The sequence below is a fragment of the Strigops habroptila genome, chromosome 3, assembly GCF_004027225.2.
Source record: "Strigops habroptila isolate Jane chromosome 3, bStrHab1.2.pri, whole genome shotgun sequence".
NCBI classification, from domain to species: Eukaryota; Metazoa; Chordata; class Aves; order Psittaciformes; family Psittacidae; genus Strigops; species Strigops habroptila.
Window position 1 is genome coordinate 35,145,202 of NC_044279.2, and position 22,753 is coordinate 35,167,954.

At 42.3% G+C, this 22,753-nt stretch overlaps 1 protein-coding gene across 1 annotated transcript in view; it reads right to left on the reverse strand.

Annotated features, from left to right (window-relative positions):
• PPM1H (protein phosphatase, Mg2+/Mn2+ dependent 1H) overlaps positions 1 to 22,753 on the reverse strand; it is a 135,312-nt gene that overhangs the window by 42,894 nt on the left and 69,665 nt on the right. Inside the window, exons 3-4 of the mRNA XM_030479694.1 lie at positions 20,364 to 20,708; positions 13,440 to 13,552 (exon numbers count right to left, since the gene is read on the reverse strand). Of these exons, the coding sequence (XP_030335554.1) occupies positions 13,440 to 13,552; positions 20,364 to 20,708 (458 nt within the window). The remainder of the gene's footprint in view (positions 1 to 13,439; positions 13,553 to 20,363; positions 20,709 to 22,753) is intronic.

Genomic DNA, 22,753 nt, shown 5'->3' on the forward strand with positions numbered 1-22,753 from the left:
AGTAAGCCTCCATTTAAGGGGACTGTGAGTTGAGTACAGAGTAAGTACTCTGGCAACAGTCTAGAGTAGGCTGATCAAAGAGCTGATCAGACACTAACCAAATTTTACACTCTAGTTTAAAAGAGTCATAAGGGATCTGCTGATTGCGTGCTTGTCTGAAAGAGCCAATATAAAAACACACATTGATATAACTGCTAGTGCGTCGGGCTAATTTTCTAATTATCCTTTGCTTCCCCTTTAATCACCATTTCCACAGGAAATCCATATTTTAAAGACCACTCAGACCAGTCTGGGTTCACCTTTTTCTTTGTGCACACTGACATACTTCCTATATATGTTGATAGCTATCATTCTCACTTCTATGGGTAGAATTGGGCCCTGAGGGACTCACATCATATAAAAAGCAATTCAGAGGCGAGTGGGTCAACCTTTCATGGCTCAACCTATATTCACTGGAAATTGCAGCCACCTGGGATGAAAAGCACAACCCAGCTCAAGAAAAAATAATCTTTGGAGGGGGGGAATTAAAGCAATGCTGTTGATACCTGATAAAACAGAGCCTTGGTTTTATGTTTTTCATTAATGTTTTCAGCAGTTGGACTTTATTAAACTTGAAAGTTACAGCTGCTCATAAGAGTCAAATGATTTGATCCGAGGAATTAGACAGCTCTAGATATGAGTAATGGGACAGACGCAGACAAGCACGTACAGGTTTCTGGTCTGAATTCAACTGCGGTGGGCTCATTACCCTCTTACCAAGCTCTTTACCTTTCCGCACCAGCTGCTCAGCAATCTCATGACAGCAAAGGGTATTTCTGAGAGCCGAAGTGACAAAAATGGGCTGTCATTCATCAGCCGTCTCACTGGAGAGGCTGGGTGCAAAAGCCTGGTCTGGGAGCCACCCTACTCAGTGGGCTTTTCCCCTGTGATTGAAGAGATGCCGAATCAGGCCCTAATTGGGTTTGGTGACTGAACTGCCCTTTCCATGACCTCGCAGTGGCAGAGCTGCCAAGCACTGACTGAAGGCTTTTCCCACCAAGCAACCTCCAGAGCCCTGAATTCAATAGCCCAAAGTCAATAACTGCTCACGGGGAGGGAGCCTGGCTGACGCAGCAGCCCAGCAACTGCTTTTAGAGACCCACTCTATATGGCTGTGCAGGACAATTAATTTTGACTTTATGCTTCCTAATGGACTAAGCAGCAACATGGTGTTATGTGAACATTACTGATTCTGCAGTGCATGAAAGATGCATGTACACTATGAAATAGTGCTCTGAAAGCATTTAACTCCCTGCGCATTGTGGAAATATGAATGTATTATTTTATACCAGAATACAGTTGTCCTATTAAACTGTCAGAAATAGCTACATAGGAAGCAAGAAGAACTCGAAGAGATGCAGTGCCCAGAGAGCATCTGATTCTGCCATGTTTAATAGTGACATTTTAATTTCAGCCACACTGGTGAAACACATTATAGCAGAGCCACAGGGCAAGCCTGCCAAAGGCAGACAGATGATTCATGTTTGCAGGGAACAAGTATGTCAACACTAACCAAATATTCTCTGATGACAAGGTTGCTTCAGACCCATACCAATCATTAATTTATATCACCAATGAAGCAGTAATTGAAAAACAAAAGTTTTTTTGGCAGCCTAGGAAATTGGGAGTCGCAGATCTGCAGCCCCCTCAGTGCATTGCCCTCCAAGCTCTGGCTCTGATGCCCTCTCTACACAGCATCATCCACAGCGAGCAAGCAGGGGAAACTGCTCTTAAGTCTTGAGGCCACAGAGGCCATTAAGTCACTTATTTTGATCCCTTCTAAACAAACTATAGATTTCCCTTCGTCTTGAACCTAGCTATCTAATTGTCCACCCACATGAACTACAGGACTGTACTTGCCCCTGCATTTCACAGATATGTGCTCTGCATGACAAAAAAAGTATGTTCACTAATCCAGAGCTGATAAATATTAAGAGAAAACAGGAATATATTGGGGAAAAAGAAGTCCTCAAAACACAGCTGAAGTAGCCTAAAATGGAGGAAGTAAGAATCTGATTTTGTATCTCTCCTCAAGCTACTTCACTGAGTTTTTCTCATCCCAGAAGCCGTGCCCTGAGCAAGTAAGTGTGGAGCAAGAGATGTGCCAGCGCCTCGGTGCGTAACGTGGGACTGGCAGTCACAGCACATCCTGCAGTGGGCTATGTCCACTCAGTCGCACGCAAATGAAAAGAAACACCGGGAACTTAAAAGGCTGCATGTAAATCTACAGAAAATACAACATTTATCTTTTGAATTGACATAAACTGCATAGTGCCTGAAGACAGTCCACATTAACAGAGAACCTTATGGTTATTTTCTATATTCAGATTCAATAAACATGTATTTGGTTATTTAGTATACATCCCCTTTTAAAAAATGTGGTGAAGGAAGCAACAAAAGGGTAAAAACCTGCTGCTGTGTTTTACTGCTGCTGTCACACTCAGGATGTAGGAACAACACTGGCTTAAGGAAATACCAATACATCAATTGCTTTGCATTTTTAATATGGATAAACCAGCCACCTCTCCTTGAATCAAGCAGTGTTTGGGTTTGTTTTCTTTTTTTTTTTTTTCCTTTTGTGGAGAACACTATCAGCTGAGAATTGCACAGCATCCTTTCTGAGTTTCTTACGGGAAACAAACAGAGCGAAACTTATACATTTTAGAGGAAGCTATTGTTAGTTACTCTCATGTAATCATACAGAGAAAGAAACACTTTCGTGAACAAGGTCAAAAGTGTGATTTCACTGCTGTCATGGGTCTATTGGGATTCTGGTGCTCAAAACAAACAGGCATCTCCTACTGTTAGAAGTATTCAGGGGACACCCTGATTCCATAACACACTTTTTCAGCCAAAAATTATTTGAAACACAACATTAAACTGCACATTTCTACAACAGAGGATAAAAATCTGGTAAAGGTGACCAAGAGAGACCATTTGGAAAACCCTTTTTGACAGTGTATATCAATTCCAAGCCACAGGGAGGATGTATCTATTTTGCCAAAAGGTGTTAAGCATTGTGGATTCAGTACAGATGAAGCAGAACTGTCTGGCCTGTCTGAAGAGGTATTAGAAATGTGTCAATGGAAAAGAAAGAGGGATTAAACTGACAGAAAGAATAAGGCAGGGTTTTATTACATTGAAAGAGGAACCAAGCAGTAGATTTTAATTAGGTGTGTCACAAAATAGCTGAGAAAAAAAAATATCCTAGAACTACAGAATCAGTCTACATGGATTACTTGTTTACTATGGTAACTAAATGCGTATATTTAAAGCAGCTTAAGGAAGAGTAATGCTAATGTCTGGTGAGCTACAAAACAGGTTTTGTTTGTTTACCTTTTCTTAATTGCTAAGAAATTAAAGATGATAAGTATAAAAATGTTCAACAAAAAAGTTTCTGTCCTCTCTAAATGAAGTACTGGAACTTACAGCCATCGTGATTACTGATGACTTTTAATATATTCAGCTCTGGCACCTTGGTTTCACTTATTACGAACTCAATTACTCTTCCTTAGTCCCACGCAGACTCATTTCTCCATGTTTCGTTAGAAACCAGGTGAAAAAACACCCCACTGCACTGGCAATAATCATGGAACTACAGTGCAAAGCCTTTAAACGATTTCCTTAATTTTATGAGTTAAGGCAGGCTGGGGATAGTGAAACAAACCATTATATAATGTTTAGCTGGCATTAAAACAGGTCCCAGTGATGACATATCCATCACCATAAAACTCAGAGGTGAAAGCAGCAACCCTCAGCAACACCAATGGAAAAACACCCCAACCACCTCCCACCTGCAATACCCAAGAGATGTTTCAAAAATGCCCCAACTCCTACTCAGCATCGCTACCAAGAACAAAACAAGCAACAAACCGGGGAGGGAGGAGAGGGAATGAAAATTGCCTCAGTCCTCGTTTTCCATCTACTGCCACTCAACAGTCCTGCCATCCTGGTTTCTTCACATTTTTCAGCACAAACATCAGGTTGTCCACGGAAATATTGTGACAGAATAGAAACACTGGATCTTCTTTTTCCTCAGCCAAAGAAACCTAGCATTAAGAGGGAACACATTCTTTCTGCTTGTAGCTCTTCCTGTCACAATGTAGTCTAATTGTGCACACCCTGGGTTAAAGCAGGCTGCTCAGACCCATTCATTCATCACCTGGGGCATCTTCAGCTCCCTCAAGCCAATAATAGGTGCCAAAACTTGCCTTGGTGAAGTTTTACAAATGTAATTTCCTACAGGAGCATGCTTCAGCGTTTCCTGCAGGAACAATGAAGAACCCTCCCAAACTTGCTGCTAAGGCCTTTTGCAGACTGCCAGCCACCCTGGCTGCTCTGAGGGTTAACAACTCTGCAGCACAACTGCCAAGTACAGCCCTGCTCCAACAAGACACCAGCCAGGTGTTCCTAGGTATTTAATTCAGGGGCCTTTTTTATGTTCTTGCACCAGCATAGAGCCAAGCATGCTATACCTCTCCTGTGGCAACATGAGAACCTGTTCCTACCTTTGAAAAGAACCAGGGAAAGAAACTATGAAATCCAGTCCCCGCAAGAAACTCTGAAAGTTGTCTTTCGAAGGCACCTACAAGCATGTGAGCTGTTCCTGTGCACACATGTGTAGAGCTTTACATTGTTTCCAGTTACTCAATTCATTCATATTTAGATTTCTAATGTTTATTTAGTAATTCTTGTGGAGAAAGCCTCTGGGCAAAATGAGGCTGCTGATATACTCTAAAGCCACTATTCCAGTGCTCTGTTTTTTCTAAATGAATTGTATTATTTTTAATAAAGGATCGCAAATGGGCAAATAAAAGCTGATTCTCAAAGCAAAATAATATTCATAGATTTCTATGGAAAGGCTTACTTCTCATCTACGCTGCCACCTGAGCCAGTCAGCTTCTTCCTTACTGCCACCAATAAAAATCTGAATTTTTAGAACTGATCTCATATTCTATCCTATGTATTCAACTAACAACTTAGTAAGCAGAAGTTAAAGGGATTTTCTACACCTGGCAGCCCCCTTCTGCCCTATATATTGCATCCAACAGTGAAAAGCACTTGGACACCACCAACACTAACTAAATTACTTCAGCTGTTTCTGCATCACTACTCATTGTACAGTTTTAAACTAAATACAACACTGAGCTTGCAGGTTATCTACAGAGGAGATAGCCTGGGGAGGACAGCCTGGAGAAGACACATTGCCTGGTCATTTCCGACCCCAGGAGCTGCATGCTTCCAGTTCTCAGTGCCTCTTTGGCAAGCTGCAGCTCCATTCCAATGGGACTCTCCTGTGAATTCCCTGCTCTAGTTTAGTTCCTCAAGTGTATTGCTTGTCTGATGCAATTTAAGTATGGAGTTATTATTAGCAGTTGGCTTATTATTAGCAGTTGGCTTTATTAAGTGTTTCATTTTAGGGCTAATTACACTTTTTTTCGTACTGCCACAGATGGCACTGGCTATCTGTATTGTATGTGATCTCTTTCGTTTGCTTGTTTAATCAGGAAAGTAACTTTTTCTACTAAACTAGTGCTGACTTTCTCTATTTACCTATACACTTCTAGTATTATCTACACTGGTTCCAGCAGCACTAAACCAAAGCAAATGAACTAAACTAAAATGCTTTGTAATTAATTGTGTGTACTTTCCTGTTGGTTTACATCTGAACCCACTGATCTTCCAGAGAGGACTTCAGCTGCTAGCTAGGAAGCTATTACAAGCCAGATTACAGTGAGTTTATAGCGGTACTGCTATCACACAAAAACTGCCCAGCATCCTTAAGCTGAAGATTTGCTGCCCTCATGGGATTCATTTTGCCCGTGACGATTTCACTGTATTCTTCATTTGAACACAGCTAAGTCCAGGGTTGCAGTGATGATACAGCACCACATTTCTGTATCAGGGCTGAACAACATTCCACCAATTATTCAGGCCATGCCAGGGAAATGAACAAAGAAGTGCAGTCACGTCTCTGCGGCCAGCTCTGAGCCTCAGGACTGGTATCTGTGGAATCAAAGTCTTTTCCCTGCTGTCCAGGATATCACATTCATCTCCAGGACGAGTTACTATGGCAACTAAACCTGGGCTTAGTGGATGAAGGCATTGCTGTGCAAGTCAGTGTTTATTTTGCCAGTAATATGGCTGGGATATGGCTGACCACGTAAGATGGAAGAAGCACGAATTTTCCTCCCCCCTCTCTTCACTGTCTTACCATTGAGGAAGCCAGAATGACTTTTAGCACCTAACGTATCACATCTACTTCAATCTCAGCTTTTCTGCTTAATTCAGTGGCAGTTGCAGGATGTTGGAACAAGCTGGACCAAGAAGTAAAAGCAGGCTGAAAGTGGCACTCTCTGCCCACTCTGCATCAGTGAATTTTTACCTAACCCTTGCTTCATTCACCCACACAAGTGACAAGGGAAGCCCTTGCTAAAAGCCCCCAGAGCAGGGCTCAGACTACATTGCATAGCTGCTGCTGAGACTGAATGGCCTGGGCTGCCTGGCAAGCTCACAGAATTCAGGGGATGAGAAAAGCTTTCCCACACAGTAAGGACAGCAGCAGATTTGAAACATTCACCAAGCAAGCCTGGAGTGCTCCCCCTGGTCCTCCTCCCATAGCATCAATGGGAGCTAGTAGTCCAGGCACCCAAGCCTGCTTGGTATGCCTTGGCCCTGGCCCTCTAACACTGGAATGAAGAACCTGCAGGTGTCTCTGGGGTCAGCTACAAAGGCACAGATTAAGCAAAAAGACAGTTTTGAGCTTAATGCACTGCACTGGAAGATCTGGATTCTGGTATATTTGCTTATACCATGAGCTGCCTCTATTAGAGGTCACAGTCTTTTTATATATCAGTAAACTACTGGTAAAAGAGTGATTAAAATTACATCTTTGCACCCTTTGCCCTTCTTGCCTCAGACACTATGAGCTCCACAGGCTATACACACAAAGATGCTATTATAGTGGGAGTTTTTCCTTGATTAGTGCTTATATTCACCAATAAAAATAGGCAGCAAGGGAATTTTTACTTACACTGGCAGCAACCAGCTTTTTTTGTCTGGCTTGGTTAGTTTGTTTGGGTTTTGTTGGTTTCAGTTTTTTCTTCCTTTCTCTAATGGCTGACAGCCTATGAGAATTAGTTAACAGAATTCATCACTCCTGGAAACTAATACAAATGAACTGCAGCTTTCCAGTTTACTGGTATTACTTGAGTAGCCAAAATTCCTCTCCTTCCTCATAATCTGGAGCATAAAGACTTCCTGGGTAGATGATGCCTGTGTGGTTAGGACCAAAGACTTAAGGTACCACTCACTGAAAATGTTTACAATGGCTTCAACACCTGCTAGATTGCCATAGACATTGCTAAGACATACACTCTCCCAAGAAAAGAAAAGAGTTTGCAGAAGAGGCAGGACATTTGCTTTGTTTTCAAAAGCCTATGAACATTTCCTGCCAAATTAATAATTTCTGCCAAGTCACTGCTGCGTAGGACGTGCCAGCAGCCTGGAACTTGTCATTCACTGGATTGCTAGGAAACACCCTTCCTCATCACTGCACTCTGAGTGCAATAACTTATTTCTGATCCAACACCTTTTCTCCACACCTCACTTGAAGTGTTTCCTGAAGTGCCTCCAAAAGCTTTACCCAGCACAAAATCCTGCAATATCTGAGGTTGCTGCTATTCCTATGAATCCTTTGCTGTTGCTTCTCCCTGGAAGGAGGCCAAGCATGAAAAGGGGAGCAGAAGTGCTTTCTTCAGGCCTGCAAGTCAGGCTTTTAAGGAAAAGAAGCTGAGGAAACAGAGATATGGGACTTGGCCCATCTTAGTGTGACTAAGATGCCACGTTCTTTTCCAACTTTTTTGGCTAGGTAGGATCAGACTTCTCTACCTACCAAACTACAGTCAGTGAAGGAGAATGTGTGTGGGAGAGACTCACTTCCTCTTGAATTCAGTCTCTCCTCACTCCACAGGCTCCTGAGTGGACCAGCCTTAGGTTATCATGTGTCCTGAAATGATCAGACATTTATTATTTTCAAGTGATTCTGTCAAAGAACTAATAATAACCTAAAAAAGGGATGTGCACATTGATTGGCCAAAATACAATCCATAAGTGTTGCTCTCACCACTTGGGAGGCATCTTTTGAGTATTTGGAGGAATGAGAACTTCAGAGGATAAAGAGGAATTGCCACAGATTGCATGGTCCCAGGGTGGAAAGGCTCTGTGTGCGGTTCAGAGATTTGCAGCAATTTTTGTCCCATCTTTAGGAAGAGACAGGAAAAAGAATGTTTTTCCAAACACTGCGGACTTGGAGAAGCTTAGTAACGGAGTTAGTCTTTTCTCTAGAGACCTCTAAATCTCTAGTATAGAGCACAGTTATTGTTGTTTACACAGACACAGATGCAAGGAGACAGAAAGGGCAGACCACTCAAGGAAAACAGGGGAAATTTAGATTAGAAGATAATAGTTAAGAAAGAAAACTAAGCTTTCTTAAAAATACTCTAAAAAACAAAGACTAAAGCAAACTATCTCAACAATAGTAATGTACTAGAACACTTTTTGGTTTCTATCCTCATATGGTGTTAGTGCTTCTGGCAAAAATCACCCTGCTGGACTGCCTTGATGAAGATACCCTGAACCACAAAAATGGGTCAGAATCATCAACTCTGACTTCTCAGAAATTCTATTTAAGCTACAGTGCAGTCAGCAGGTATGTGGCTGTTTCCTTGCCTCTCCCATTTACTTCATAAAAGCAGATAAATACTCCAAATTTGACTTCCTACAATGAGAACTCTGCATGAGGGAAGCAGCTGACAAGCACCATGACAAAGAAGAGAAGGAAGTATAAAAGCACTGAGATTCAATACAAGCAGCAAATCCAGAAAGAATTGAAACTGTAAACAAAGTAGAACTCAATGCTCAATTCACTGTTTTATCACACTGGGAAAAGTTGGTGTTATGAACACACTCTCCCACATCTGGGTACCTGAAGCACCAGTGAAGTTGCATAACCTGCACCCACACAAAAGTGCCACAAAACCCAATCACTCAACGAGCTCCTATCATTTAACAATCCCAAATGCCTTAGCATTCATTCTACACTTGCTTCTGAACATGATGTTCAAGCAGAGGGTGAATATGCCTCAAAAACTTAAGCACAGGGGAGCAAAAGCAAGGAGGCAGAAAGATGATAAAAAAAGCTGATGAAGCAAAGCAAAAAATCCTGTAACCTTGCAAGTCTGTGAAGCCTCCGAAACATCAGGCTCTTTGCTTTGATCCCATGTTCTGCCAATAAATCAACAAAGCCCAAGAACCTATTGCAGATTTAGTGGGTGTTTCAGGGCATATGGAAAAGCCAAATCAACTTGTGATGTTCTGCTCTTGTATAATGATAAAAGCACTGCTACCCTACATGGCTCTGAGCAGAGCACAAAATGGCAGTGCCTGCAGCCTCTGAGCAGCTCGTCATCCAGACAACACAAAAGCCAGAAGAACACTTGTGCCAAAGATAATTAATATGATCATACTGCATTATCGTCACTGTAGTGATACTGGACAAATGTTATGTTGCATGAGGCTTTACAATAATTGGGCAGTAATCAGTGAAAACATTAAGTCCCTATTTTACTACTGCTTCATCACTAGCTATAAAACAACATCTTAATAAAGAGCATAAAACTAAAAAGAACTGAGATTAATAAGGCGTATTATGGCAGTTTAGAAGTAAAAGTCACTTTAACAATGTAAAGCAGAACAATACTGTTTAAAAGAATGAGCAGAGAAGATTTACTACTCCTTATTTAAAAAAAAAAAAAAAAAAAAAGACACTATTCCGAGAGCCAGGCCTAGTTACGATACCACACACACCAGTGTGTGTGTCAAACTGGTAAGCAAACCACAGCACCTCAATGCTCACCAGAAAAGCACTATATCCTCGATTGACTATAGCACTATCAGCCCCTAATTAGACAACCTTGTATGGACAATGCTAACCACTAAGAGGAAGGAAAAGGAGAGAGAGGGAAACATTAGAAAAAGTTTTGGCCAATATTCAGACATGGATTTTGACTGTACAAGTAGGTATATTTATGGCAGAGTCCAAGAATGATCAGACAAGCCATTAGAGGATGAAAGCAGCTCCCTCCACATTGTTTTTATCAGGCTCTGAATACATCACCTCATTTTTAGAAGGGTTCTGGTATCATGTGCAGTTATCGTATAATTATTACAGGACTGTGACTGCATCATTAACAGAAGTTTAATTATATCATTGACATTAGTGATGCCATAACATCAAGCTCAATAATAGTTCATAACAAAACCTACAATTAGCACTATTTTTCCTCCCTTTTACACCAACCAAAAGTATTCAGCTTGGAGAAGCCTAATAGTCCATATAGAAGTGAGCTAGGGCTGAACCTGAAAGGATTGCTGGCTGGTAATTTAGTAATATGGTAATTAAAGTCTTTTCATGATGTAATTACACATCAACTACAAAAGGACAGCTGCTATACAACACTGTCAGGGTACGTGGCATGAAATGATTAGATTTGAGAAGCTTTGGTGGTTAAACTGAATACCACAGACAAAGTCTGAGGTATAGCTGGCACCGCACAGCACATCATTATTCAAGTCTCATACTTGGCGTTTCCTTAGTCTCATTATGATAGTAACAGTTTGTTACACATACCTTGGTCCTATGACAGCAGAAGCTGTTCAAAACCCACCTTTAAAAACTGTTTTGAAGTTGCATGGAATTAAAAGACCTAACCTTCTTCTGGGCAGAGGCAATACAAATGAAGTTTGCATGAACCCAAAATGTTTATTTCCCACCCCTGCAGCATAAAACATCCTCTCACAGACTCCTGTCTGTGGGAAAGGTAACTTGATTTATTTGTAGGCTTTTTTCCAGTGGGGGAGTAGAGAGGGGAGAAGAAGAATGAGGACAGAAAAGAGGCACAAATGAGCAGGTGAACTCAAAAAAACTAAAGCTTGACCGAGGAATTAAGGGGTTTGGCACCTATTTCTAACAGCAACAAGCAGAAGCCCCCCAGTTGGGTGAAAAAACAAACCCACTCTTCCTCTCAGGAGCAGTTCCCTTATTGTATTTCTCAGTGCGCTCATCTGTATCTGTACAAACTGTGAAGTTGACCACATGAGGCATGACACAGCAAAAAGGAACGTATTTTTCCAACTAACACAAATAAAACTTCTTGGCTACATGACTGGGCTCTTAAAAATACAGGAATGCACTGTGCACCCTGGCAGTAGGCAGACAACCTCAGAGCTGCTTTTCTAGTCCTAAGATGTCCTTTTAGTGATGAGGAGCAACTCAGATGTTTTACAGCAGCTGGTTTGTTTTTTTTTCTCCCCTGACACATGGGAAGTGGGGATTTCACGGGAGAGACCCAGATCAACTGATCACCTATGCTTTAAAAGCTTTTGTTTTCTTGAGCTAGGAAAATCTGTAAGTGGGCTTATTTGAAAGTGAAAGATTTTGGGAATCCAGAGGATTCTCCTCAGCATGAAGAGGGTTTCTGTGACGTCCATTTGTAAAGTGCAAAACCAAACTATTCTGGATCTGGAGGGACTCTGTTACCTACAAGACGTGAGGAGTAAGTAGAAAAATTTGAGTTCTGGTTCAAACAATACCCAGCCTAGCCAATTGCTTCCCTTCTAACTCCTGCTCTTCCTCTTTCCTGAAGAGATGTTTGGGATGGGCTTAACGAATATTCAAAGCCTCTTGAAGACCTACTGTCTTTCACTACATTGGGCACTGGCGCCAATTCAGGACCACCATCAGCAAGAGTTTCTTCCCGTTGACTATCAGAGGCTGCATGAAGCAGAGACTGCTCTTGAGGAACTGAAAGCAGCCCGTCCCAGACATTTCAGAACAAACATCTCAACTACCCAGAAGTAGGTCCTGCAAAGCCAGTTTTACACAGAACACTTCTAAGAGACAGTAAAGCAATTTATCCAACCCAATGGAAGAGACTCAACTGTACTTCAAGTGCCATAACACAAGAAAACATTATTATTATTTCTAATTTAATGGCAAGAGAGATAGAATGCAGTGCAGCTAGTGGCTGTGATGACTGGATAGGTGGTCTGCTCAAACATGTTTGCAGCTACCTTCTGTGAGGACTCACTTGAAATTTTATGTGAAAAGGAGATCCAAATATGTCACTTGTCAAGAAGAACTGGGTGAACAATATGCAATATATAAAGCAAATTCAGCACCTTAAGAACAGCTATTCACCAACATGAAAAGAACAGGAACTTTATGCACAAAGGATATATCTGACTTCCTACACAGTTTAAAGCAATAAGGAGCAATAAAAATGTTAGGTTTAAACTACAATGCTCTTTGCTCAAGTGCCGCCTCTGTAAGTACACACACTATGAACATGAACTGTATATGCACAAACCTTAAACTCAAATGCATGATCATAGCAGTCTTCACCTGAAGACAATTTGGTTTGATACCTTTGCAGGCTTTAATTACTCAGCTGTTAACTAACACAATACAACAGCAGTCCTTATCATGTGGGGAACTATCTTCCCTGGCCTGTCTATGCAGAGCACTGCCAAAAGAGGCACATGAAGGTCTGAAGTCTTGCAAGAATAGCCTCATTATCCCTCTCTGATGGTGGTATGGACAGAGAGTGAGAGAGAGGGAAAGAATGCAAGTGGGAGATTTCCAGTATGCTCCTAGCTTTAGCTAACAAAGAAGACACAGAAAAAGCTCTCACCACAAGTCTTCAGGTATCCAACTTCAAAATATAACAAAGCAACATCTGAACAACAGCATTCAGTTCTGGGAAATGGACAAGCACACAAGCCAGAATAGGTTAAAGAAAAATCCTAACCTGTGACAATCTGTGTCTCCCACCCCTCCTCTCTCACTGCAAGAATAGCAGCCATTTGCTTACAGATGACTACCTTCAATTACACCAAAATCTAAGAACCAGCTGGCCTATCAAGGCTAAGGCTGTTGACGAGAACCACAGCACTTCTGACTGAACCAGTCCAGCCCTACCAGCTGTTCCAGATGCGGTCACCTTGTCAGTGTTCAACACACAATTCTACTATATACCCAACATCTCTTCTGTTTCAACAGAATGTTTAATGTCTTTCCACTTCCCTACAACCATCAAGTCATTCAAAAACTGCTACAGGGCCACAAGTGGCGTCAAACTCCCTGACTGCAATCACCATTCAACAAGGTACTAGAAGCCTATCACTGCCATTTGCATTAACCTCTGTGAGAACCAGTAAGTGTCCAGACAAGAAACTGAATCCTCTTGTGATACTGTTTGCAACTGAGGAAGTTGGTAACACCAGAGCTGGGGAATTTAGGGTGATGTTGGGGAAGCTGGGGAGACACCACACTTACTCACCTGCTATCACCAGCGTTTGCCACGTAAAGCTTCCCCAATAAATACACCACCACAAGGGCTGTGCAGCCGCCAGAAATATTATACACAGTCCTCTCTCGCTCTATTTGCAAATCCTATGGGAAAAAAGAACAGCATTTATAAAGACAGTACTGCAATTAATGTTTTAGAAAATGAAGATCCCCCTAAAAAAGACAAAAAAAGAGTCTGTCTTAAACTACACGTCCCACTGGTTTTCTTTACTGTTGCAGCTTTGGCCAAATGGTCAGGGAGAAGAACAGAAAGTCGAGGAGTACCTATTATTTGTGATACAAAGATGTTTGGGAAAATTAGGACAGGAGATTGTAAAACATCAGGCACCAAGGAACAAATGGCAACTCCGAGGGATGCAAGGGAATTTGCTACAGAAAAAGCACAATGAAGGCAAAGATAAATGTAGCTTAACAACAGGTACCTGGTGGTATAATTGCAGAGTGATTTGCATAGACAGCAAATAATTAATGAGACCTGGCTATGACATGAATAACTACCTACTCTCCAAAAGGGATGCTGAGACTGCAGAGCATATACCTTTACAAACAACAGCAAGACACACTCGTGCCACAAGGGTACCCTTCAGAAACAAAGGGAATTGGTGGATGCTAAACTTGTTAAGGGAGTGGGAGGGGGGGAAGGTCAGTAGAGCAGAATTTACTGAAAAATACCAGGCACTCACAGCCTTTCCAGGATGAACCACAATATTTAACCCTGTGTTTCATCTCACTGCTTTTGTGAGGTCCTGAAAAGACTTTTTCTTTATCCATGTCACAGGCCCAAACTTAAGGAGGTACATACCTACTCAAATAGCTCTTCCTGTGTTTAGCTTCCAACTGATTCTAAGCATAAGAAATATTATATATAAAAAAAATCCTCCTGCTTAACAGAAGTGGAAAACACAAGTCACATCTGTCATCAACAATCAATCAAGTACAAGAGCAAAAGAATACATTAATACATACATACATATATATATAAAATCCTTGGAAAGCTTGGAGAACATAAAGGACACGTAAATGAGCTGCTTTCCAGTACTGCATACATTTTAAACAAAAATTGAAGTGTATGCCAGTGAATTAATTATGCTGTTTCTTAGTTTAGTTTGGGGTAATAACACAACATGTTACAAATTACCCTCCTCTCCTGCGTCCAGAATCAAATCCAATTTCAAACCAGACTGAAATTTGTAATGTTTGTAATACCAGATACAAAGAGGGAACATTGTTTAATATTGCTATTGCAAGTACTGACAGCTAAACCCTGCTTATTTGTATGTGTTTTTTATTATGAATATATTTGTTTGCCTTTGTGTGTGTATGCAGTATTTGTGTGAGCTATACTTCAGCCATTTTCATATTTGTACTGAGCAACAAACAGCTCAAATTGTCCATGCCTTGGGGTATGGGATTTAGAGCTTTATTTCAGAGCTAAATTTATCTGAGGAAAAGCACCACAACAAATGCAAACCATGACAGCTGCAATTTGATTTAAAATGTGCAGAGTCGGAGGAGGCCAGGGACCACGCTTTGTTTCCTACAGATTTCCAGGGAGGGAGGCGACCTGGGGCAGCAGCGGGGATGCTTGGGTTGCTGTCCTGAGCAGGCTGGACAGAGGTGTCTCTCACAAATAACGTAACTCCTCGCTGGCTGGGACTGATCCCATCTGTGCCATGAATACAGGACCGAGGCAGGCAGTGTGGCGGGGACAGCAAGAAATGTTCAGCGCTGCCCGACAAGGCCATCCTCTGCTGTACAGGAGAACTGCACTCTGCTGCAGAGAGACTCGGGGTTTTACTGATGGCTCTCAACCCGTGCTCTCACTGACTTGCGGTTTTCCCCTTTCTTTCCCTCTTTTTTTGGGGCGGGGGAAGCGGGGACAGTGAGGACCAGGAAGAAAACACCTCCAAGCTAAAAATGAAATCTCGCAGAACCTTTGGTCACAGACATAGGCCTGTTATAAATGCCTCTTTATCTAATCTTGCCATAGAGAAGCTGATTTTCCTCCCCATGGTTTCTATATACTTTTAAATTAAGCTGAAAAGAACAGTTCAAAGGAAGCAGACGTTTCTAACCATCAAAAAAATTTAAACTTACAAATACTACAGTGGATTTTCCAGGCACTGCCAGGAATTTTAAACAACCTTCGTCTCCGCAGGTCAGAGTATCCTCTGAGACCTTCAAACAATGCACAATTCCTCACCTGGTTTCAGCTCTGTCATATGTACAACTTTGTAAGTGATGAAATGCCTAAATTAAAATTTCTTTCAAAAAGCAGAATTCAGAAGCATCTATTATAGGAGAGGAGATGGATAATCCTTAGGGCCTCATTTTCAGTTTCCTTGACTTAAACTAGATCTGTGTACTAGATATTTCTTGAATCATTGCTGTTCATGGGATCTTCCACCTAGTTGCTGTTCAGAACTTAAATTTACTACTATGGCTTGCCAGGGTACATTCAGTGCCACTTTTGATTTGATACTACATACTGTGACATTCCCTTTCTTGGGAGGAGAGAAAGAAGGGAAGGCTTTCTGACAGCTCAACAAGATTTGAGGAGAAAAATAAACCAAAATAACAGAAAGCCCACCAACACCACTAACTCATTGTGATGTAGAGACACTGGCTTTTAAGGAAATACTTTATAACAGTGCTGCTAGGAAAGCAGTGCAGCACGAACAGGGGCAGAAACCCCAGAACACTTCTGAAGTCTTTATGAGTGTAAAGGGGCTCATTTTAGACAAAGTCAGAGTGTATATAAAGCTTTTCTCATTTTTCACCTGAAGAAAGAATCCAGAGCAAGCTTTTCTTCTTTTTTCCTCCTTTCCTTTTTTTTCCTCCTCTTTTCTATAGCATGCAGCTGATCCCCACATAGCAATCTGTGTGCAGGGGAAGAGCTGAGCAATGCTGGGCAGAGTCAAACAATGCACCTTTCAGTCCGAAGGGCAGGATGTGCCACTCAGACAGGAAAGAAAAAAGGGAAGAAAAAAATAAAAAATAAAACAATTTTTATGTCTTCTGTCCAAAAGGCTATCATTTTACACCAAGGAAGCAGGTAATATAGTCTGTGCTCTGCCCCCCTTTTGAGTATGCACGTTGTAGTGGCAGGTAGGAGCAGGGTGCTCACAGGGGTTGCCTCACGCATGGTCCCCCTGACTCCCCTTCCCTGGGTGAGGGAGCTTAGGAAGGATGGAGCAAAGCCTGCAGAGGACACCATGAAGTGCCATGTGGTACATTTCCAGAGCAGGGATTGCTTTCTCTATGGATTACAGAAGCAGTCTGAGGATGCTGCATCAGCCCTGTGACAGACCATCCCTGCTGTCCAGACCGCTTGTGTCTCCGCAGCACCTGCCTCACTAAGGCTTGTACCTGGGCTTCCCGGAGTGAAAGCAAGGGCTAATCATGCCATCTCCTCCGAAAAAGACGAAGGTTATGCCAGGAAGCCATTACCATCTGCTCTGTGGAGGCTCCCAGACCCTCGATGGCGGGATGCTCGTGCCACCTCGTGGAGGCCCGGCGGAGGGGCTCCGAGCTGCGGAGCGCGGTGTGGGCCAGCAGCTCTCAGGGTCCTGAAGGACCCCAACTTTCCCTTCCCCTGTCTCGACCCACGGGTGTTGGACACTTGAAGGACACTGGGACGCACACCGCTGTCAGCCTCAGCAAGGCGGACGGGTTTGTGCTGGTGGCCGGAGCAGAGCCGATGCAGGCGCTGCAGGGGCGAGGGCAGGCATGAAAAGCAGTGAGCGTGGCCACACAGGAAGTGAATGCCAGCTACAGCCGGTGCTAAGTCTGAGGAATTTAGGACCTTGAAAAGAGAAGTAGGTACATTCAAATTGCAGTACCATCATTCAGCAAGTTAGCATACTGCAACAACAACTAAAATAACTATTTTTCATCCGTATGCATCTCCAGAGTACGATCCTTTCCTCCTGGATCTCAATCTTGCTTGATAGAAAGCAGCTTTACTCCCTACACACACAGCATCAGGTATCTGCTTAAAAGATAATATTTTTTTTAAATCATGTTTCGGAAGGCATAAACACAGAATTAACTCCTTAATCTGCTTCACCTCTATCAAAAAGGCATCAAACTGCCTGTAACACTGTTTCAACCCTCCTCACTTCTACTGGTTATTTAATCAGAGGAAGCTTTTCAAAAGGAAAACCGTAAAACATATGTTGCTCTCCCAAGATTGTTGAAGTTAAAGTTGTGCCTGTCTAGATTTCATCTGACTCAAAAAAATCTCAACAAAGAAGAAAATCATGATGCAACACATATGTACACCTTCCAATAAATCATACAGATTAGTTCTGTGCCATTTTTACCCATCCAAAATTAAACTGGGTTCTGTGTGGAATAGGTGCTCTCTCCCCTTAATCTTTCTTTAAAATACATACTGCATCACACACATGCATGCAAGGCTAAATACAGGGAAGGGATTATAGTTTGATGCTTCCATCCAGTACAGAACAGCAGTTGGAAACATCCCTCTTGGCTCCCTAGAACTGAATCTGTAAATGTACGTCTTAAAACTCAAGAGATTAAAATTAGAGGATTTGACTTGCGATACTTTCAGAACTTGAGCTTATTTATTTCCTTTTAACTGGAAAAACTGTGATCACTGATAATTACTGACATGAGCATTTTTTATTTTTTAAACAGGACAGTAAGTTATCTGAGAACACAACACAAACTTGCTAATCCCAGTTCCAACACAATCAGGAAACACCATCTAAATTACTTCAAAAAGGGGACAGCTTCAGTGTTAAATTTCTAAGTTAGGCAGTGACTTGGTTTATGTCAGCTTTCCACAGTGTTTTACAGCATGTAGCTGTCAGACAAGCACTGTCTAAAGGAAACGACACCCCATGAAGGAAAAATAATTTTAAAAAGCCTTTTGAAAGGGATGAATTGCATTGTATTTGAGACTGGAAGTAAAACCAGGGAGAACTTCACTTGAATTCAAAAGGCAGTTGGGGAAAAAAGTAATGGCATGCTAAATGCTCCCAGCCAAAGGACACAAAACCATCCTTAGATAAACCTGTCAGGTTGGACTGTTTAAAAAACAATATTAATCTGTATTTACTTAGCATTTTCACCAGGTTCAAAGGGCTTATTTGCAGTGATGGGTGTTTCAGGAAACCAACAAGAAGTCTGCCTACGTGTCCAGGAAACACAAGCTTTCACCAAGTGCCAGGTAAAATGATACACTGCTGGCACAAAACCCTCATACCTTATGCACATCTCAAATGCATGGCCCTAACTCAACAACATCCATTCACCACGTAGAAGAGGCTTCACCTAAAGACTACATCCCAAAGGAGTATAAGGAAGTTAGACAGAGGTAGGAGGAAGATCAATCATTGCAAACATAAATGAGACTCAGGAGTGTTGACCTTATGAACTGCTCCCTTACACAACCAAAGAAAATACTCTTTTGCCTAAACCAATTGTAAGCACAAGACTCGTCCAAGAGCTTAAAGTAGGTATAATTACATATCGCTTTTCCTAATCTGATTATTTTTATAAGGCTTCCTTTTAATGTAAAACTTTATGCTGAAATTATATTGCATTGTGGTAGACACAGAATCATTTATATAGAATCATAGAATCACAGAATAGTTAGGGTTGGAAAGGATATTAAGATATAGCAAAGACAGACTGAACTTCAGCCCTCTGATGAAGATCGTAAGTAGGAATTAAGGTATATGATCTGTAGCATATGAACAAAGACACAGGGAGAAAAATAAAATATTAACTGGACTTCAGTTTAGAAAAAGGTAGAACAGATTACTATGACCCAGATACTATAACTGTAGTGAATTATCCAGGGCTTCTGCATTTGTCATACTCTATCCATAAAAGCCCACCCAAGCAGTCAGGTGTCTGGACATGATCTGAGATAATCTGTGTGAACACCTGCCAGAGGTGTGAAGACAAAATAAAGCCTGGTGCTATTCTGGCCTGAAAACCTCCCCAGCTGAAGCATGAAATTGGTGTCCCCCTCTTAAGTATGCTCTGAACCCCCTAGGGTGCAGTGGATGGGCAGTGTCCGTTGCCAAAGAAGGCAGCAAGCTAGTCCTCCCTTTCTGAAAAGGGCATGCTAAACTGACTGGAGATTTTAATGCATCCTCCTCTTTGTTTTCAGCTAGCAGAAACTTTGCGCACTAGCTGCAGTGCATAAATCTGCTTGCGTGCTCCACGCTGAACAATGCCTAAGCCACAGCTGTGGATCCTGCTTCTGGACCTACCCACCTAAAAGTCCAAACCCAGTTGGTGGATCTGTTTGCCTGCACTTCCTTTGGGGAGAAAGGACAAGCAGCAAGATAACTGCTATTCAGAATACAAAGTGAAGTACCACCTCATTATAACAACAATCAGACGCATGTACTAAACAAAATTCATATATATTAGCAAAACCAAAAATCAAATACTTCTTGTCAGACAAGAAATAAAACCTTTGGGAAACACTCATTAGTTCAAAAACCTTCTGGTCAAGTAAGAGCATTTTTTAAAAAGAATAAAAAATTGAAAAAAAAAAAAAAGAAAAAGAACAAGCTCAGATCTCAGGCAATACTAGTTTTTATCTCAAAAGAGAAATGAGGGGGGGGGTTGTGTGTGTGTGTGTGTGAAGAAGGAGAGCACCAAACCTCTAAGAGTCAAGTAATCTACAAATGTGGCTGTGGCGCTGCCCAGGACTTCAGATGCAGTTTCTGCCTCACAGGGATGTACCAGGTAAACTGTTGAGGCTCTTAAACAATTCTGCCCACACTCAGATGGTGTTTAAGTAGGGGGGGGAAAAAAGTGAAAAAAATTCCTAAATGTTCATCTTCCCCAGGCCATGCAACTCATTAATGTAAGCAACAAGGCCTTCAGAGCCCTGAGATATACATACCATCTCCTTGAATGCACTTTCTATGGCCCCAATAACCAGGCACTCATGTGGGATCTTCTTCTCAGTGAAGAAGCGTGTTGGAGGGGTGCTGGGCGAGCCCGGGGCCCCCACACCACCACGCAGGGAGGCCGCCCGTGTCAGCGTCCTGCTGTTGGTGGCTGGGTTATCAGGCTCCTCTCCCAGGCAGGTGGGTGGGAGGACGGCCGTGTTCCTCAGGATGTCCACGATGTCCTGGAGCTGCTCCAGGATGTGGTGCTGCAGCAGTTTGGAAGCCACCACAGCTGCCCCTGATCCAGCGTGTCCATCAAACAGGGACCAGTAGTACAGGTTGATCCCATCCGTGTCCTGGAGAAGCACAAGGGGAAGAAAGGGAAGGAAAAAAGAGATGGTCACTGTTACAGAGCCATGGCTGAGGTGAATAGTGGCACATGGGCAGCAGGTAGAACACAGGTAACCTTCCCAGAGGTAACCTTCTTTCTGAAATGGAGAAATGCCCACTGTGTTAGTACAGCTCTGGCAGGAAGGAGAGATGCTTATTTTTGCCGCATTATCCCACCTTTTTTTTTTTCTTTTCCTTAACACTCTAAAAGACCCCCAGCAAAACAACCAAAAAAATCCCCCTCTGAACTTGTAATCTTTCTTATCTTACAGCCACCACAGGTTGCACTGACCAAGAACTGCTATGACTGTGAGACTAAGTTAATTTCCTAATGATGGCACAGATCAGACAACTAGTTTGAAGAACTAGTTTGACAACTAGTAAGAAGACTTGATCCCCACTTCTATTACTGATAGATAAGGTCCATCCATGCAGACAGATAGCACAGGTGAAGCTTTCCCTGACTGGCCAGCCCAGGAACCAGCATAGCACACAGGTCCTGGAGGATGGTAGGCACAAGTAGGATCAGCTGTACTCCACATGCTAGCCTAGGTGTTCACAGCCTCATTCTTCACAGTCCTCTTGAAAAGTTTCCTGTACAGTACTGAAGTTACATACCCTCTGATCAGAATCATAGAATCAACTAGGTTGGAAAAGACCTTTAAGATCATCAAGTCCAACCTTTACCCCAGGACTGCCAAGACCACCACTAAACTACGTCACTAAGGGCCTCATCTACACATTTTTCAAACACTTCCAGGGACAATGATTCCACCACTTCTCTAGGCAGCCTGTTCCAGTATGTGATCACGCTTTTGGTGAAGAAAGTCTTCCTAATATCCAGTCTAAACCGCCTGTGACACAGCTTGAGGCTGTTACCTCAAGCTGTTACCTGTCACCTATTGTTCCTTTATCTCTGGAAAAGAGACCAGCCACCTCCTATCTCTATCCTCCTTTCAGGTAGTTGTAGAGAGTGATAAGGTCTCCCCTGAGCCTTTTCTTCTCCAGACTAAACCACCCCAGTTCCCTCAGGCATTTCTCATAAGATTTGTGCTCCAGGCCGTTCACCAGCTTTGTTGCCCTTCTCTGGATCCAAAGAGCTATACAAGTGTTTTGGTATAGCTCTCTGCAAAACAGTGTGCTCTTAGATCTTGTATTTTATCTCAAGTCCTAGCATGCCAGTCAGCACAACTGCTCTTATACAGGCAGAGTACCTGGAAAAAGTAAATTTTGTAGACCTCATTATTAAAATTCAGGTATATATGGTAATGTTATATATTTGTTCAGCAGTTATTGATTAATCCTGTGATTTTCAAATATTTCTCCCTTTCTCTCTACATAGTCTCGTCTGACAGGAATAGATCAGCTCTGCTATTGCTCTGATAAGAGCAGAAATCATGCTTTTGTGGTGGGGTGCCTTATCACCCAGAGAGGACCCATTTAACTTATGGCTGAAGGCAGATTAAGTTCTGGGCAGCACAAGCTCTGGTCTGTCTGAAAGACGTCAAGGAGCCATACCCTAGATAACCTCAACTTTTTCTGAGAAATTCACCTCAGGGAAGCTTTTAAGGCATAGCAATATATGTCTTTGCATGATAGCATATTAGGCAGCAGCACGTGGAAAGAGTCTGTCCAGCCTCTCCCCTCCTTTCTCCCATCTATGCTGAAATAACTTTGTGGGGCTGCCTTGCTAGTCAGATGTGGGTGGACTAATACAGATTTAAAAATAAATCATTTTGAAAGGGACAGAAATCAGGCAATACTGTTCCAAACCACCTCATACTAAGAAAGCATAACCTATCTCACTGCAGTCAAAGGAACTTAAAAATTGTGTCTGCATGTCATGCTGACTGTGGTCTAACTTAGGATGATAGACATGATTTGTTACATTCACCCGAACACTGCTCCCTTACGCAAGAGATCAGCATGTAGTCTAGGCACCACCTGCCTCCCAGCACCTCATGCCCAAAGCACTGCTTATTTCAGATTTATGGACAGGGCAAACAGATTG